Below are 18,918 nucleotides of genomic sequence, written 5' to 3' on the forward strand. Positions count from 1 at the left end.
GTCGGGGACAAACGATTGCATTATTTGGACTAATAAACAATCTATGCAACATTTATTTAATCCGGCATAAATCAACATAATGATTTCCACAAAGAAAATTTAAAAAATATATTTATGTTATGTAGTCATATTTTATATTTTTAAAATAATATAATACAATATTATACATTATTTTTTAGAATTGAGAAATACATATAATATCTTATCCGCGCGTAGCGCGGTTAAAAAATCTAGTTAGCTTAATCTGTCTTTGAGCTCACACAACAAACACTTTCCAAAGTACTTTGGGAGAAATACTTACTATTAATCTTACAAAAGCCATATTAATAAATTTTAAATACAGTATTTAATCGTGTTTATCTGTAAAATTATTTTTTGCTTAAAACAAAAGTTAAAAGACGGTTGTACTACCCTGACTTATTGGGTATTTCAAGGAACATTCGAGAAACGTTACGAAGTCTTACTTTTCTCCTCTTGTACGCTAATAAGCTTCTCTCACACACCTTTGTCTTCTTCCTTTTATTTAAACACTCTGATTCGTTACTTCACAAGTTAAAAGTGATCTGACAAGTTTCCTCTAATTATCGTACGATAGTGTTTTCCCGATCAGATCCAATCAACAAATCGAATGGAGAGAGGTGGTTACCGAGGAGGTCGTGCTGACGGCCGCGGCAGAGGCGGCCGAGGTCGCGGTGACGGGGATGGTGGAGGCCGTAGTTATGGCCGCGGCGGTGGTGACCGGGGTCGTGGTTTCGGCGTCGGCGGCGCAGATCGAGGTCGTGGTTATGGAGGTCGTGCCTCTGAGCGAGGCGGTGGCCGTGGTGGGGATCAACAGGATTTCCGAAGCCAGAGTCAGTGGGGACCACCTCCGGGTCAAGTTGGCCTTGGGACGCAGTTGCAGCAGCAACCTCGACCACATGTGGTTCAACAGCCGCCACAGGCTCAAGTGAGTCAATCCGTTGCGGGAGGAGGCGTAGGTAGAGGCGCGTGGGGTCGTAAGCTGCAGGTTTCTCCTGATACGGCGGCGGTTCCACCTTCTGCATCGTCAACCGTCGCGGTTTCTGAAACGGCTCGTGGTATGTATGCACATTAAACCTAAATTTTAATTATTATTATTTCAAGAGTTAGCTGATTCATTATGATACACATTGGAACTTGTTATGATTCATTATATTTATATGAATCAGTCCATAGCTTTTGTTCCGTTGAGGAATGTTTCTTTGAATATATTTTTTTCAAGCGAGTTTATCTTTTTTTTTAATCTGACAGGCTCTGAAATTACGAATCCAAGGCCATCTCAGGTTGCTTCTTCTTCTTCTTCTGACAAGAAAGTTCAAGTTGTTTCTTCTTCTTCTGCTAGAAAAGAACCGATGAAACGTCCTGACAAAGGCGGTGTTGTAGCTGTGCGACGTGTAAACCTCCTTGTCAACCATTTCCAAGTGAACATCAATCCCCAAACTGTCATAAGACATTACGATGTTGAGATAAAAGGAGAGAACCCCACCAAGAAGATATCAAGATTCGAGCTATCTATGGTCAGGGACAAGCTGTTCACCGACAACCCCCACGAGTTTCCCTTTGCCATGACAGCATACGATGGTCAGAAGAACATCTTCAGTGCAGCTGAGTTGCCTACCGGGTCATTCAAGGTGGACTTCCCTAAAACGGATGAGACTAGAGCTCGGAGCTATACGTTCACCATCAACCGGGTGAATGAGCTTAAGCTCCGTGACTTGAAAGAGTACATGTCGGGAGGTTCTTCTTTCAACCCTCGCGATGTCTTGCAAGGGATGGATGTTGTGATGAAGGAGCACCCTTCCAAGTGTATGATAACCGTCGGTAAAAGCTTCTTCACTCGTGAAACTGAGCGGGATGAGGAACTTGGGTATGGTATTGCAGCTGCCAAAGGGTACAGACACACTCTAAAGCCGACACAACAAGGCTTATCATTGTGTTTGGACTACTCAGTGTTGGCGTTCCGGAAGTCAATGTCAGTCATCGAGTATCTGAAACTCTACTTTGACTGGCCTGATTTGCGTCAGTTTAGGAATGCTAGACGTAACGTGGAGAAGGAACTGACTGGGTTGAAAGTCACCGTCACTCATAGAAAGAACAAGCAGAAGCTCACTATCGTAGGACTGAGTAGAGAAGACACAAAGGATATCAAGTTCGATATTATAGATCCGGAGGGTAACGAGCCGCCGAGGAGAACGTCCATCGTTGAGTATTTCAGGATCAAGTACGGAAGAGACATTGTTCACAAGGACATCCCTTGCTTGGATTTGGGGAAAAACGGTCGGCAAAATCTTGTTCCCATGGAGTTCTGCGTTTTGGTCGAAGGGCAGATTTATCCAAAGGACGACTTGGATAAAAATTCTGCCTTGTGGTTGAAGAAGTTGTCACTAGTCAATCCACGACAAAGGAAGGATAATATACTCAAGATGATTAAGTCTAAAGAAGGACCAAGCGGGTATGTGTACTTGTTTATATCCTATAGTTTTTGCGTATATCCTATAGATTATTTATTAAAGATTAACTAATTTTTGTTTTATAAATTTGATTATGTATTTGTTTCTATGGCAGTGGAGAAATCACTGGGAACTTTGGAATGAAAGTTGACACAAACATGACACGTGTAGAAGGTCGGGTTCTCAAGGCACCGGCGTTGAAGTTGGCAGAGAGAGGCAGAGCTGTCCGGGAGGAACCTAACCCGAGGCAGAACAATCAGTGGAACCTCATGAGGAAAGGAGTCACGAGGGGTTCGGTAGTCAAACACTGGGCTGTGCTTGACTTCACTGCGTCTGAGAGGTTCAACAAGATGCCTAATGACTTTGTGAACAACCTTATCAACCGTTGCTGGACGCTTGGGATGCAGCTGGAGCCTCCCATCGTTTACAAATCGTCGAGAATGGATACGCTTTCTAATGCTAATGCTCTCGAGGAGCTGCTTCGAAGCGTGATTGATGAGGCTCATCGTAACCATGGTGGTGCTCGTCCGACTCTTATTCTCTGTGCAATGACTGGGAGGGTTGATGGGTACAAGACTCTGAAATGGATAGCTGAGACCAAACTTGGTCTGGTTACTCAGTGTTTCTTAACCGGTTCGGCGACTAAAGGAGGTGATCAGTACCGGGCAAACCTTGCGCTCAAGATCAATGCAAAGGTCGGTGGAAGCAACGTTGAGCTGATGGATACTTTCTCTTTCTTCAGAAAAGATGATCAGGTCATGTTCATCGGCGCTGACGTCAACCATCCAGCTTCTCGCGACAAGATGAGCCCGTCCATCGTTGCTGTAGTGGGCACACTAAACTGGCCTGAAGCTAACCGTTACGCAGCTAGGGTCATTGCCCAGCCGCACCGGAAAGAGGAGATACAAGGATTTGGTGAAACGTGCTTGGAGCTTGTTAAAGCTCATGTTCAGTCCACTGGGAAACGGCCTAACAAGATTGTGATCTTCCGTGATGGTGTCAGTGATGGTCAGTTCGATATGGTTCTCAATGTGGAGCTGCTTGACGTGAAGCTCACTTTTGAGAAGAATGGTTACAATCCGAAGATAACTGTTATCGTGGCGCAGAAACGTCACCAGACTCGTTTCTTCCCTGCTACAGACAATGATGGGAGCGACAAGGGAAACGTGCCTTCGGGTACGGTGGTTGATACTAAAGTGATTCACCCCTTTGAGTATGATTTCTACCTTTGCAGTCACCATGGAGGCATTGGGACGAGCAAGCCGACGCATTACTATACTCTGTGGGATGAACTTGGATTCACTTCCGATCAGGTTCAGAAGCTCATCTTCGAGATGTGCTTTACTTTTACTCGTTGCACCAAACCTGTGTCTCTCGTTCCTCCGGTTTATTATGCTGACATGGTCGCGTATAGAGGAAGGATGTACCACGAGGCGAGTTCAAGGGAGAAGAACATTAAGCAGCAGCCACGGGGAGCGTCTTCTTCCTCACTTGCTTCTTCGTTCTCTTCTCTGACTGTGGACGACAACGCGATTTTCAAGCTGCACAAAGAGCTGGAGAACGTCATGTTCTTCGTGTGAACAAAAAGGTTTGGGTTATATATTTGTGTTTTGGGTCCCTAAGCTGAACTTTAAAATTGCTATTATTGAATATATCGGAATAGTCCCAATAACGCAGTTTTACTCCTTTTATCTCAAGGAGTTTGTGCGTGAATCTAATTGGGTTTTTTTCGTTTCTTGCAGTGTGTTTCTTTTCTTTCTCTTTGTTTCGGTCGTTGTGTTGAAAGCACTTTGTGTTTGGTATTGTATTACTCTTTTGAGCGGAGACTACTTATGTCATGGTGTTTTATTATAATCAAGAATCTGAGTTTCGTAATTAGTTCATATTGTGCAATCATCCCTCGCATTTCTGTTTATGAGTTTTGCTAAAGCTTTAGAGTCTGGGAGATGGACGAAGGCTGTTGCATGTTTGTTTGTGTCTGAATACTGATTGGCTTTCTGCATTTTCTAAATTACAACTTCTGCTAGAATTTGCTTGTGGTTATGATCATTCGTTTGATCATGCAATGTCTTATCACATTGAGGATGAGTCTATGAGAGACATGCACACAAAATAACACATTTGCCATAGATTTTATTCAGTTATGGGCTCTGTTTTTTCTGATATTCCATGGGACCATGAACCATGAGGTAGATGTTGACTTCATATACATGATTGATGGTGGTTTTGGACTATCCCATAAGTTTTATTACTGAAAATTTAGAATGGGGCTAAAAAGAATCTCATTGATTGGTTGGTTTGTTGCTTTGCACAAATGGCATCTACTACATCCAAATCCCATCATCAGTGTACACTAACTTTTTATTCTTCTTAACATGTTATACTTCATGCCCTTTTTCAAAAAAACATGTTATATTTTCAGTAGGATTCGTCATATGCTTTTTTGTATGTTATAAGAAGTGTCACATGCCGTTTTTCACTCGCTATATAACGAAAATCGTTGCCAAAAAAATATATATGTATATATATATAACGAAAATCATTTTTTTGGGTGTAATTCAGTGTATTATCTAATAACATACCAATACCAGCTTCTTCTTTATTTTGTTATAAGCTTCCTATCTTCGTATATTATATAGAAAAATATGGAACCAAATCTTTTGAAGAAAGATGCACCAAGAAAATGAAAAAGACATGGTAGTCGAAGTGATTCACACGAATCGAATTATGTATAATAATATTTTTATGCTTATTTTATTTTCATTCGGTTCGTTAGTGTCTGGTTCATGTCATTTTACCAGTTACATACATTATTACTTTCATTTATGTTTGACAAATTTTGTTTTTCTCACCCATTAACATAAGTTTGACAAATTTTCATCAGTCATAGCATTTTACCCCAAAAAGGTAAATATATTTATAAACATACATTTTTGGAAATATCAAATTAAATGCCCAATTCTAGCCTTTTAATTTTAAAATAAGTATTTAACTGTCAGCTTTTTTACATAGTTGTTTTTTGGTTAATTAGTGTAATATACATAAGAGAAAAAAATTAAATAAATAACTATATACTTTACATGTGACTGGTATAAATTTGAGAGGACAATATTCTCTTTGAGAGTATAATATATGTGTTACTAAATTTTACCAACAATATAGTATATAATACTATTCTATTTTTGGTAAATACAAAATACTAGGTGTTTCGTCCGCGCATGCAGGCATAAACATTTTATAATTAATTATTAATACATGCATTACTAATTAAAGACTATAGTGATAAATTATTATTTATGTTTTCATTTGAAAAGTATTACATATTGTAATTTAAAAAAACAATTAGACAAAATACATATTATTAATAAGTAAATCTTATAAATCACTCAATATTTTCTTTTCAATTATATAAAATTAAGAATTTTACTTGATTAATATTTAGTTATGTTTGTTAAAAACATTAACATTTTTATTAAAAGATGTTTTATTAAAACACATAACCAAATATTAATCAAGTTAAATTCTTAATTTTATATAATTGAAAAGATAATATTGAGTGATTTTAAGATTTATTTATTAATAATAAATATAGTGTACAAATAAAATTTCAAAAAGATATATAATACGTAAGAATTTTCAAATGAAATCATAAATAATAATTTATTATTGTTGTTTTTTAACTACATATTAATTTTATAAATTAAAACTATTTTTAAAATGAGCCACCCAAAAATACTAAAATATTTTTAACTTATATAACCTTAATTACTGATTTTTTAAGTTCAAATCAATGAACTACTATTACCAAATCAAACCGAATATCAAAAAACCAAAACAAATATTATATATTGAAAAAAAAACATTTTATTTTTGAAATATTTAACTCCTTTTTTTATTTTGATCAAAACGCTTCTTTCTTCCCTCAAACTGATAGCACCAAAACCCTGAAATCCAGTCGACACCAAATTTTGAGTTGGACGAGCCAATGTCAGATTTTGTTCTCTTTTTCATTTTCCCTTTCTAGTGAAATATTTTGTCTAGAGCTTGGTAAGTTGAACCTCCTACCTTGTTTCTTCTCAGCTTTCTTCTCGCATTTGCTTATGAATTTTACCTATTGAAATGTTGTTACAATATTAGTGCATCATTGTTATTATTCTAGAGATGATAATAATCAGAAATGTACAGTTGCTCGTAAGGAAGAAAATAGTTTTTTTTTCCTAGACCAATTGGCAAAACTATGATTAATTAATATATTTCCTAATCATTGATAACAGTGGATGAGTTTTTTACAAAACATATTTAAAAAGAAAAAAAAGAATAACCAATTATAAATTATCTGTTGATTATCAATTAGTAAATGGGATCAATAACCGTTTATTCAACTTCTACTCAAGTTTTCCTATTAGGATTCTTTATTTCCAAATCCTTGTAGATAAATTAAATCCTGACAGAAACAAAGGACATGGCAACGCATACAAACGTTGAAGTTTTCACCCATGGGATATGGGAAACAAAGAATTATGTCATGGTATTATGTTATAAATATATTAATAATAAAACAATTTTAGTTTTAATTATAAATTAACATTTCATTTTTAATAAAATAACACATTATAATTTCGTAATTATTAATGTAATTTTATTAAAAATTAATAATAATTAAAACATTTGTCACAAAATAAAAATTATTTGATATTTTATAAATTTTACAATTATAGTCTATATTATATTAAAATATACATTCACTATAAATTAAATATGCAAAAATTATATTTAATTAGTAGAATAACAGATTTTTTTAAACGGTTTCATTTTAATAAATCATCAATCAACGTCCAAAAACGTGTTAAAATTCATAAACTAAATAATATTTTATACAAAAACTAAAATTATTAACATATGTTTAACTTTTATATCTATATTTATATATTATCATTTTATTTAACTTGAAATTCACGGCAATATATTATATATAAATAATTATATATAAAATATAATTGTATATAACTAACCCTTAGTTCATGTATTTTTTACAAAATTTGTTACTAGAAAATATTGAATTTTTAATAATTAATTAAAAATATAAATTACAAATTAATTTTACTTATAAATTAATGTTTATTTTCATTATAACAAAATTTGTTGAGAAAATATAAAAACATTTACCAAAAATTCAAATATATTTTTATATAATACTGAACTAGTTTAGTGACAAAAAACTTCAAAAATCATTTAATTTTCCAAACTAAAAAATTAATTTTGTAATTTTCTATATTTTTCTTGACCAAATATAGAATTTTAAAATAAAATTAAAAACTCAAAATGATTCCAAATTTTATAAAATATAAAATCATAAATGCTAAAATATAATGTTTTGAAATGTAACACAAAAAATATGTTGTAAAAATTAAAAGTAATAGAATATTTTGTTATATTAATTTAATAATAAAAAATCAGAAAACTCAATACCATGACATCCAAAAAGATCATATATTGATAACATTTATTAAAATAATATGATAGATACTTGTATTTATACAATTTACTAAAAATAGAGCTATATTATTTAAACATAACAATGTATTTACTTATAAAATCTCGCAAAATACCAAAGTGATAAATGTTAAAGTATTATTTTGTAAACACAACATGGAAATATAAATTATCATAAACAAATATCTCTCTACTTTATAACTAAATAAATTTTAAAATGTATTGTATGCAAATTATATAAATTAAGATGATATAGCAAAGGAGATTATATATTTGATTTGATCAGATTATAATTTATGTATCAAACTCAAAAATATATGAATAAGTAATAACAATTAATAAGAATATGAAATGTATAAAACAAATCACTCTATAACAAAAAATAACAGATCACTACAATGTATAACACCCTAAATGTAAGTTATATATTATTTAAAACCTTTATGACAACATCGAAATTATATATTTATAAAATGAAAAATATTCACACGAATGTGCAGATCAACCTCTAGTATATTTATGAACAGTGTCTCATATTCCACATAGAAATCGGCTGAAATCTATTTATAACCTATTGGCTCCAAGCCCATGCACACAGCATGCTTCAGCTAGCAGCTTCTACTAAGGACCAACTCTCCACGTAGGTCAAATCATAACTATTCATCTAACTATGAATATATCGTTGACAAAAGAAACTAATATATATGTTTCTCTTATAGATTGCAAAATCACGTACCTATAGTTTTCGTTTTACACATTTTTATTGTCCATATTTAACATAAGTTTTTATTTGGGATTAATTCTATTAAAGTTTTGGTATATATGATATTTAAATTACGCTATCTTTGATGGCTTAGGAATAGAAACATTTCGAATATTCAAAAAACTTCCAGTACCCATCTCTAATTTTATTGGATCTTCAGTTTGATTACCGGATCCAGATCAATTTTTTTGGATATCCAAAATTTAATATCCATAAAAGTAAGAAATATCTTATGGATATTCAAATCTGATATGAGATAAAAACAATTAAAAGCATAACCATCATATTTTTTTATAAAACAAACAAATAAGATGGAAAACGTGCAAAATTGATTTAGATTTTTCTTAAAATAAATTGGATATTAAAATAATTGATTTTAAGAAATAGATAAAATTCCCACTGTTAAAGTTATAATCCAAGTTCACATGTTACCAGAGCTGCGCATCCATTGTTAAAAATGAAGCTTTCGCTAAGGGCATCAGTTTTTACGAAATTTATAGGGCACCTTTTCTTGGATCATCAGGGTAACTTTCATTAATTATTAATCTGATTAAATCATATCTTTTATTAATTTTATTTTTTTAATCCTACATAATAGAAATATATATATGGGTTATGTCAGTAATTTGGGTAAGCTTAATACAGACTAGATGAAGAGAATCATAGATGTCGATTGTTATGGTTATAATATTCCAATGGCTACCTAATGACATTCTCCTAGTTTTAATAGTAAAATAACCAAAATAAATAAATAAAAAGTTGTTAATCTTATAAAACTTAAGATAAAGAAAAAGATTAAGTAATTTTGGTTAATTTTTGCACTAAAAATGATTCAAAAACATTTGATTTTTTTATTAATTTTACAGAAAAGAAAATTTTATAATTAGAAATTTAAAATGAACATTTTAATTGTTGATTTTTTAAAAACAGATTGCTATGTAACAGTAGTATTTTGTAACTGTAATTTAAAATTTTGGACATTTTGTTCTACCCACGCTTCTGTTAGTCACAGGTGTTCGCACGGCTATGCATGTTACTAACATAAACATACCTTTAAACTTTAATCACACGGTTCCTCTGATAATACATTTGGTTTGAGAAGAAAAATTGTACACTGTCAAAACTAAGATTTAAGGTCATATATTACTAAAATTAAACTCTAAAATGTCACACATACTCTATGCTAATTAACAAAAAAAATTGTCTTTGAATGTTAGACCATCTCCAATGGCTTACTCTATTTTTTACTCTAAAATAGAGTAACTCTCTAATAGAGTTTGAGTTTGCTCCAATGGTACTCTATTTTAGAGTAGAAAATAGAATGATGAACAAAAAATAAATAAATTACTCTATATTTGGAGTAAATCTATTTTTTACTCTATTCTAGAGTGAGAAATAAAGTACCATTGAAGTATTTTTTACTTTAAACTATATTTTAGAGTGAAAAATAGAGTGATGTTAGAGATGCTCTTACAGAGAATGTGAGGAAAAGAAGAGAAAGTAGATATCTCTGATGATTGTCTTAACAATGTGGCTTATTGATAATAACTGATTTAAGAATAAATAAATTAAAAACTTATGTTATTTGAGAGAATTTATCCTGGAAAAACAATATTTAAATATTCATTTTTTAGAGATGGGTACATCTTATATAAGATCGTTTTGTTTCTGTCTTCCGTGAGAAATGACGAGCAAATTTGTTGGACCACTTAACTAAGAGAAGTGGTTGTAACGAGTAAGCACATGTGGGCAAAGACGTCACGTTATTATCTCATGGGACACTCAAGGCCCTATCAGTTCTGTCTTCTCTATCATTCACATCTTATAGTTTATACATTAGGTTTCAGTCGAGATCGTAAAAATAGACGGCACATTGAGCGTCCATTCTCTACATTGAAATTGAAGATGGTGATTGATAACTTGATTTGCAACAAACTTATCTCGGTCCGTTCATTGGAACACCATAATTAAATATGGTAACTCCTGAATCCGACAATTTAGTACCTGCTGCTTTAAATTTGACCAAGATAAATATATTATATCAGAGCATCGCAGAGTTTCCATAAAATAATTCTAACATTAAAAAAACATTGGTCGTTATAGTGGATATAAGATACGTGTGCTAGAAGTTTATCATAGAAAAACTAGTGTTTCAAATGAACTTCTCCTTTCGCTCCGTCTCTTTTCTTTTTCCTTATTATTTTTTTTTCGTAAAGACTCACTAAATTTTGACCTGCACGCCCGCGCAGATGTATTTTTCAAAATATGTTAATATTTGGTTTTCATGTCAATATTAGGGCTTGATAAAAAAATCCAAATTTGAAAAATTGAACCGAACCCAATCCGAAAAAGTAGTCCAAAACCGAATATAAATTGATTAAATATCCAAATCATTCAAAATTTTGATATTTAAAGATTCAAAATCTGATCCGAACCGAAGTATTTCGGATACTCAAATGTATCCGAAAAAGGTTTACATACTTATACATATTAATTATTTTTAAATTTAATGTATATAAAGACATCCATAATACAAATGATACTTTTAAGTTGGTTTAAATACTTGAGATTATCTACAAATAGTCAAAAATAAATATCTAAAATATTTAAAGTATACTCAAAATACCAAAAATATTTAAAATAATTATTGATTCTCGATCCAAATATTTAAAACAAACCAATTTATATGTTAAATTTAGGTATTCTAACATATGTTATTCAAATTTATATGTAATATTTTATTTTGTTTACAGATTTTGAGAAATTTAAAGTATATAATGAATTTAAATTTTTTAAAAATAATTTAAATAGGTTATCCGAACCCAAACCCAAACCCGCAAAGATCTGAAAATAATTCGAACCAAAATTTAGAAATATCTGAATGGGTCTGAAATCTTTGACCCCGGAAACCCGAAATCAAACTAATCCGAACCGAATCCGAATGGATACCCGAAATCCTACCCCTAGTCACTATTATATATCATATATATGTCATCATATAATTAATCGTATTTTATATGTACCATCATATACTTAATTATATAATTAATAGTATTTTATATGTTTCATCGTATAAAATAATATATAATATTTTTAAAATTTAATGTGAAATATAAAAACCATAATTTAAGTTGGTATATGAAATTGGACTTTTTATTGTATTTTAATTATATATATTGAAAACATTATTTTTATAATGGTTATTGGAAAATATTTTAGTAAAAATAAATTTTTGAATATATGTATATTTTAAATCATTTTTTTAATATAAATCACCTTTAAATTATTATTTTGATTTGAAATATGTATATAAAGTTTAAATTTTATTTTATGATTATTTTAGACAAAAATAATGCTTGTTGTTACCATGTTAAGCTTGATGGCTTTCAACCTAAAACCAATTGGTAATAAGTGGATTGACCCATCTATTTTATATATTAGTTAGGATCTCTTCCAACTACCGATAAGTAATACTTTGTGTCTAATAAGTATATACATTGTACCACACGGTTAAGATCTGCAGCGGATGCACAAAACCACGAGGAAGAAAAGAAGAAGTGTGTGCCGTAGTGAAATCAAAGTTTACGACGTCCCACCGTGGGTTTCCCACGAGTCGCTAATCTTACTTATACAAAATATAAACTACTCAACACTGATATGCAAATTTAAATTAATAAAACAAAAAAAAATCTCAATCTAAAATCTAACCCTTAAAGATAAAACATGTTAGAACATTTTGTTGCTAAACCATAAAAAGTTATCTAACACATGGTTACCGAATCAATATATATTTTTTAAATTGTTAAATTATATAAAGTTAATTAATAAACTTCATACTAACCTTTATATTGATGATTAATTAAAAAATTTACAAAAAAAAATTTTCTTACATTTTTAAAATTAATTTATGGGTGAATTTGCTGAATAACCAACTTTGGCATCAAAATTAAGTGAGTGGCATTGATTTTGACGTAATGTAATAGCTATCATTTATGTCAATTATTATCCGGTTCTGCTCTTTATTCCTGTAATCATCCGGTAATATTGTATTGTTAGATATGACTTAGTTAAAATAACATAGGGTGAAGATTAAATTAAGAGTATTTTATTTGATTGAAACACATGCAGCCACATACCAATTTAATCCATCTAAGAAATTTATATTGCTGGTCAATAATGAATCACTATTATTTACGAACACATCACTTAAAATAACTCATGTCACAAATTTATTTACAACATATTTATATACTATATGCAGTAGAATGAGTGGATAGAAACATAAATTTTTTAAAAATAAAAAGTGTATAAACCCTAAACCCAAATATAAACACAAAACCCAAACATAAATTTCAAAATACTAAACCCTAAACCCTAAACTCTAATTACTAAACCCTAACTCAGATATAAACCCTAAATCCAAATATAAACACAAAACTCAAATAGAATGAAACAAAATAAATAACATAGTACATATTGGTGAAACTATAAAATCTCTATGAGTGCATGAAAGAAGTTAATGCTCACCCCACCATACCCCCTTACCTTCTAAATACTAAACCCTAAATTTTAGTCACTAAACCCTAATCCAAATATACCATAAACCCTAAACCTAAATAAATAGATTAATCTAAACGCTAATCAAGGAAGTATAAACCCAAATAGAATGTATATAATAAGGTTTACTATATCCAAACATTTACTTAGTAAATCTAAACCCTAGGCAGGAACCTATAAATCCAAATACAATCTATAAATTGTTTTCCAATATTAAACACTTGAAAGCACATTTACTTGGTTAGCATGTTGCATATCTTATACTCCATATAGTCTAAGTAGTATAGTAAACGAATATTTCAAATAATCAAATTTGTCCAACACTCGAAAAATGAATTTCATATTACAATCAATCACACAAAATGACAAAGAAGAGACCTATCAAATTTAAAAACATGACATATTATTACATTTTTAAGGAGTAGTATAGAAATATGTCTCAAATAGTATGGTAACCGTACATAGGTAGCTATACTTAAGAATATATACTATACTATTCATTTCACCAAATATAGTATAGACGGCGAGTTCATCTTCTTCAATTCTATTCTTTTTAGGCAGGCTGATACACATTCATTTTGTTCACCATCATTATTCTTCACCACCATATAGAGATCGTCTTCATCTCCTCTCTTTTTCCCGACACGATGATGCTTTTACCGAATCGCCGTCGTTGTTCTTCACCACTGGATCTGTAAAACAAAAACAGAAACGAAAACATAGTATGTAAACAAAATCATGATTGTGAGAATCAATTGATTTGAGAAAAAAATGAAAGAGTTGTTGTGTGTGCTCACCGTCTACGTTTTCATCGTTGTCTGTTCTTCACCAGTGGATCTTTAAAACAAAAACATAAATAAAAACAAAAGCATGATTGTGAAAATCAATTGATTTTAAAAAAAAAGAAATAAAAGAGTTATTGTGTGTGCTCACCGTCTATAACTTCATCGTTGTCTTTTCTTTAGAACAATTGATTGTTCTTTTGGTGAAGTATTGAAAGAGAAGAATTATGTGACAGAAGAAAATGTATGATTTTGTTGATAATCTGAAGAAGAAAGAGAAACACTGGAAAGAGATGGTGGAGTAGAGACGTGGCGGTGGTGGTGATGGATTAGAAGATGTGGCTAAAATTTTTTTATATATTTTTTAATTATTTTTGTTAGTATGTTTCACCGGTAGGTTGAAAAGGGTAATATGTCAATAATCTATAATGTGTACAGTGTATTTTGAAAAACCATGATTTTTAAGTAGTGGATGAATTATAATTTGTTTGATGGATGTATGATGCAATTCCCCTTGATTTATTAGATCAAATTATGATGTAGACTATAAAATAAGTCTACCAAGTAGATTTCTCTGAAGGTCTACAGATATTTAGATTTTTTTGGTTACGTGTAGACTTATGAATTACAGAATCATAAAATAATTTTTTATTTTTTATTTGGTCATAAGAATTAAATAATATTTTACCATCTTTTAGGTTGATTTTGCATTTTATTGAATATGTGTGCTACTTTTTGATTTAAAATGAATATTTAGGTTGTTTTTAGCAAATTCCTCTCGTTTAAAATTGGATAGTTACAATTTTTTTACTGATTTTCTTTAAAATATACTTGTAATATATGCCAAAAAAAAATATTGTATACCAACATTTTTGTATCCAATTATTTCTATCAAAAATTTCGATTGAGATTGTACTCCTATAATTCAACACTCGACGTTGTTTCAAATTAGTAATGCTGATTTTCTTCTTTTTTTTAATCTATACTATATTAAAAGGGATATATAATCAACAGGGAGAGTGTCCACGTCCTCAATTTAAATCAGCCAATAAGAATTATTCTTTTTACCACGTATGCTATTTTAGCCCAAAACATGGAAACCAACTTCGATTGTGATTCATCTTCCTCGATTCCAACTGTTTTTTTTTCTTCAAGTTTTCATTCTTCAACGCCTCCTACGGTCCTACCTAATTAGGGTGTGGAAGAGCCGTCTATTCTCTTCATCTCTTCGTCTCTTTTTTTTTTTGCTCAAACATCTCTTTGTCTCTATCTCTTCCTCTCTGTCTCTCTCTCTATGTCTCTCTTCCAATGATGAATCCACAAGGCCATCCCGAACCTGATTCCGAACCTCCTCCGACGATACCTTCGAGTCGGTGGGTGTTGAGATGAGGAATGGTGAAGAAACTAAATGTGTTTTTCCCTTGACGAGTCTCCTTTGCGGTTTGGTGGGTTGATTGAAAAGTTAAGGTCTTTTGATCCTGTTTTGTGTTCTAATTCTCTGTAGTTAAGGCTTTTTACTGAGAAAATCTTTTGGGTGATGCAGATCTTTGATAGTTTTCAGAGAAGTATCAATTTTTATTGAATTGCCTTTGTTGGTTTGTGAGGTTTGTTCCTCTGTTTCGCCGCCGCAGAAGGAGAGGTTTATCCGAGGAATAGGAAAGTTTGATCTGCGGCAACGAGATGGAAGAAGCTTGGTTTCGTCTGTGTTATCTCTCTCAAACTAGATTTGATTTTGAAATGGCTTGAGGAGATGAGAAAAGAGGACGAGGAGAGGAAGGTTTATATAAAAGGAAGGACGAAGGGTGAGAGAAAAGAAGTAACTTCGAAATTGTCATTCACCCTCCAAAAACGACTACGTCAATTATGGCAGTTGAGCCGCTCATTTTCTCTTTAATTATCAATAGGGTGACACAAAGGGATCAGCAAAAGGTGGGGATGCAAATTCAAAGAAAGAGGTCAATCAAGCCAAAATGGCCAGGTACAGACACCTGGTCTTCCCTATACTCGAGTTCCTTCAAGAGCATCAACTTTACCCTGATGAGCAGATCCTCAAGTTCAAGATCGAGCTTCTGAACAAGACCAACATGGTTGATTACGCCATGGACATCCACAAGAGTCTCGACCACACAGAAGACGCTCCCCAAGGTATAATAATCTCTGTGAAAGTTTGCCTCTTTCGTCTTTGTTGGTTGATTGGTTTATCATGAATGTTTCTGGTGATAGATATGGAGGAAGCGGCTGCATTGCTCGTGACGTTCCTTTTGAACCCTAATGCTGTCCAGGAGCTAAGAGGTGATAAGAAATACAATCTCCAGATGCTGAAAGAACGTTACCAGGTTGTGATTTTGTGTTGTTTCGTTTGTGTTTAGTATGAGGAACTCAGTTTTGATGTATAATATTTTTTTATCAGATTGGTCCAGACCAGATTGAGGCGTTGAATCAGTACGCCAAGTTTCAGTTTGAATGTGGGAATTATTCAGGTGCCGCTGATTATCTTTCCAGTACAGGACTCTTTGCTCTAACCTTGAGAGAAGTATGAGTGCCTTGTGGGGGAAGCTAGCATCTGAGATATTGATGCAGAACTGGGACATTGCGCTTGAAGAGCTCAACCGTCTCAAGGATATTATTGACTCAAAAGTCTGCTTCTTCTAGCTTTTCCAACCTTTTGAGAGATCCCTGTTGATGTGATTTTATAGATACTAATTGGCAAAGATTTTGTTTCAGCTGCTGTTGGGTTGCAGAAGTCACGATTCTGGTGTGAGCCGCTTGGTGAGTTTTGGTTGCTTGTGTTGTTGTTTTCCTTTCTCTGATGTTCGTAGGAGAGATGCATCATTCTTCATGATGATTCTTTCTCTCTCTACAAAAGCTCATCTTTTCTACTTACCATTCAGTTCCCAGATGCTCGAGGAGACACTATATGTAAAGAACTCACACAGACACCGCAATCTCATTAAGTATCTAAAAGACTATATTGACTTCATTTCCACAAAATATCCTTTTTGGAATCGAACTTCTGGAGCTGATCATTTCCTTGCCGCCTGCCATGACTGGGTAACGTCTCCTCCTTGACATGAGAATGTTTTTAGACATTTCTGATATATCTATTGAGTTATGTAGATGCAATCTTTGAGACCATTTTCTGAAACCGTAATGTCTTTTTGTTAAATTACTCTATGTAAGTTGTAAATATGTGAGTTTTTGAGAACAAATTAGTATATGGTCTTTTGTGACATTTTATCTATGCGAGGTTATAAAGGTTGGATCACTGAGATCATTGTCTGATACATGTATGTCTTGTGACATTATGCTATGGAGTTGTAATTAAGCTTTGGGATCATTTTTATGAAGGTTGGATCATTGAGATCATTTTTCTGAGATCTATGTGAAGTTATGAAGGTTGGATCATTGAGATCATTTTTCTGACGAATGCATGTCGTTTGTAACATTTTGGTGGCATTGTAAATATTGTGAGATTTGAGATCATTTTTTTAGAATATTATATGGTGTTTTGTGACATTTCGTCTATATGAGGTTATAACGGTTGGATCATTTAGATCATTTACTAATAAATGTATGTCGTTTTGTTACATTTTCAGGTTCCATCGGAGACACGCAAGCATTTTTCCAAGACTATAAGGGCGTTGTGTAACTCGGATGTTAAAGAAGGCTTTGTCTTTGGAAAGGACACATCTCTACCGGAGACATACGTTAGATATCCCAAGAAACCACTAAGTAACATCGGTGGCAAGTCTGCGTCCAAAAGGCCAACAGTAGCTTTCTTTAATTTGCTGGTCAACCCGATCACGGGTACGTTAGGCCAATACTACTCTCTTACTGGGGTGAACAACAAAGATCCTGACCTGAAAATTTTCGGGAAGCTTCTGAGGTCTAAAGGAAACAAGAACTATCTTCAGTTCATGAAGACGAGCAAATACTATTTTCTATGGTTGTGTTCCAGTAATCATATCTGATAACTTTGTGCCACCTTTCTTCGAGGTTTTGAAGTGGGAGTCGTTTGCGGTTTTTGTGTTGGAGAAAGATATACCCAACTTGAAGAAGATTTTGATGTCTATATTGGAACGTAGGTATAAGCAATTGCAGATGAGAGTGAAGAGAGTACAGAAGCATTTTTTTGTGGCATGTGAAGCCTGAGAAGTATGATATGTTTCACGTGATTCTTCATTCTGTTTGGTTTAACCGAGTTTTCCAAATTTCGGTTTAGAAGTTCTTTATCAAACAAACAATTCATTTATACATTTTTTCACAGGATAAATCCAATAGGAGTTTTAAATAAAAAAAAATTAGTGATACATTATATTGTTTACTACATTCACGAGCCAAGCAGAGTCGCATGTGAACTGAAACTGCAATGATCAGAAAACCAATCTCAGTCTCAGTACGTAATATTTCTGGAGTTATCTTCCTAAAGCCTATCTTCTTTTTATGAATTCATGGTAATTCATGATCAGATGGTGGTGTTTGACGTGACTGGAGACATTTTTCTTTATCATATGTTTTGTCTGTCTCTTAACATAAACCTTATCATTTCTAACTTTCAGTGTTTTTAACTTTTCACCAAACATATACATAGAAATGTATTTTCTATATCTGTAGACAACGCAGCATGGAACAAAGGAGTCGACGGAACTAGGATAAGAAGTTTTTTTTTTGAGAACAACTAGGATAAGAAGTTTAGGATAAATATTAAATAATTTACATGGGTTAAAACTTTAGATTACCTAATTGATATTTTAAAATTCACGCACATTTAGGTTGTATTAGGAAAAATTCATTTCCAAAAAATTAATTTAAATGAATTTAGTTTCATTTTAAAAAGATGTATGGTTTACTCAAA

General features: G+C 32.3%; 2 protein-coding genes across 6 annotated transcripts; both read left to right on the top strand.

Annotated features, from left to right (window-relative positions):
• Positions 1–466: 466 nt before the first annotated feature.
• Positions 467–4,346, top strand: LOC125577610 (protein argonaute 2-like). Of its 2 annotated transcripts, XM_048739075.1 has the most exons (4): positions 467–1,076; positions 1,270–2,470; positions 2,584–4,056; positions 4,211–4,346. In XM_048739075.1, the coding sequence occupies exons 1-3, from the start codon at positions 629–631 to the stop codon at positions 4,046–4,048; spliced, it is 3,114 nt and encodes a 1,037-aa protein (XP_048595032.1). In that variant the 5' UTR covers positions 467–628; the 3' UTR covers positions 4,049–4,056; positions 4,211–4,346. The 2 variants fall into 2 exon arrangements, with proteins under 2 accessions (XP_048595032.1, XP_048595031.1); XM_048739074.1 differs by having other exon boundaries at positions 2,584–4,346.
• A 9,645-nt stretch (positions 4,347–13,991) lies between these two features.
• Positions 13,992–18,315, top strand: LOC125577611 (eukaryotic translation initiation factor 3 subunit E-like). Of its 4 annotated transcripts, none has more exons than XM_048739076.1 (6): positions 14,012–15,865; positions 15,968–16,208; positions 16,287–16,399; positions 16,474–16,700; positions 16,788–17,114; positions 17,660–18,315. In XM_048739076.1, the coding sequence occupies exons 4-6, from the start codon at positions 16,599–16,601 to the stop codon at positions 18,032–18,034; spliced, it is 804 nt and encodes a 267-aa protein (XP_048595033.1). In that variant the 5' UTR covers positions 14,012–15,865; positions 15,968–16,208; positions 16,287–16,399; positions 16,474–16,598; the 3' UTR covers positions 18,035–18,315. The 4 variants fall into 4 exon arrangements, 3 of the variants coding, with proteins under 3 accessions (XP_048595035.1, XP_048595033.1, XP_048595034.1); XM_048739077.1 differs by having other exon boundaries at positions 14,012–15,524; positions 15,607–16,208; XR_007316025.1 differs by having other exon boundaries at positions 14,761–16,208; positions 16,788–16,832; positions 16,955–17,114.
• Positions 18,316–18,918: the final 603 nt, after the last annotated feature.

Source organism: Brassica napus, chromosome A9 (assembly GCF_020379485.1).
Source record: "Brassica napus cultivar Da-Ae chromosome A9, Da-Ae, whole genome shotgun sequence".
Lineage (NCBI taxonomy): Eukaryota > Viridiplantae > Streptophyta > Magnoliopsida > Brassicales > Brassicaceae > Brassica > Brassica napus.

Coding starts and splice junctions, on each gene's coding strand:
- LOC125577611 (XM_048739076.1), top strand. CDS start 16,599: ATGAGTGCCTTGTGGGGGAAGCTAGCATCTGAGATATTGATGCAGAAC. Junction 16,701..16,787: donor AGGATATTATTGACTCAAAA/GTCTGCTTCTTC, acceptor ATTTTGTTTCAG/CTGCTGTTGGGTTGCAGAAG. Junction 17,115..17,659: donor TTGCCGCCTGCCATGACTGG/GTAACGTCTCCT, acceptor TTACATTTTCAG/GTTCCATCGGAGACACGCAA.
- LOC125577610 (XM_048739074.1), top strand. CDS start 629: ATGGAGAGAGGTGGTTACCGAGGAGGTCGTGCTGACGGCCGCGGCAGA. Junction 1,077..1,269: donor GGTTTCTGAAACGGCTCGTG/GTATGTATGCAC, acceptor TTAATCTGACAG/GCTCTGAAATTACGAATCCA. Junction 2,471..2,583: donor TCTAAAGAAGGACCAAGCGG/GTATGTGTACTT, acceptor TTTCTATGGCAG/TGGAGAAATCACTGGGAACT.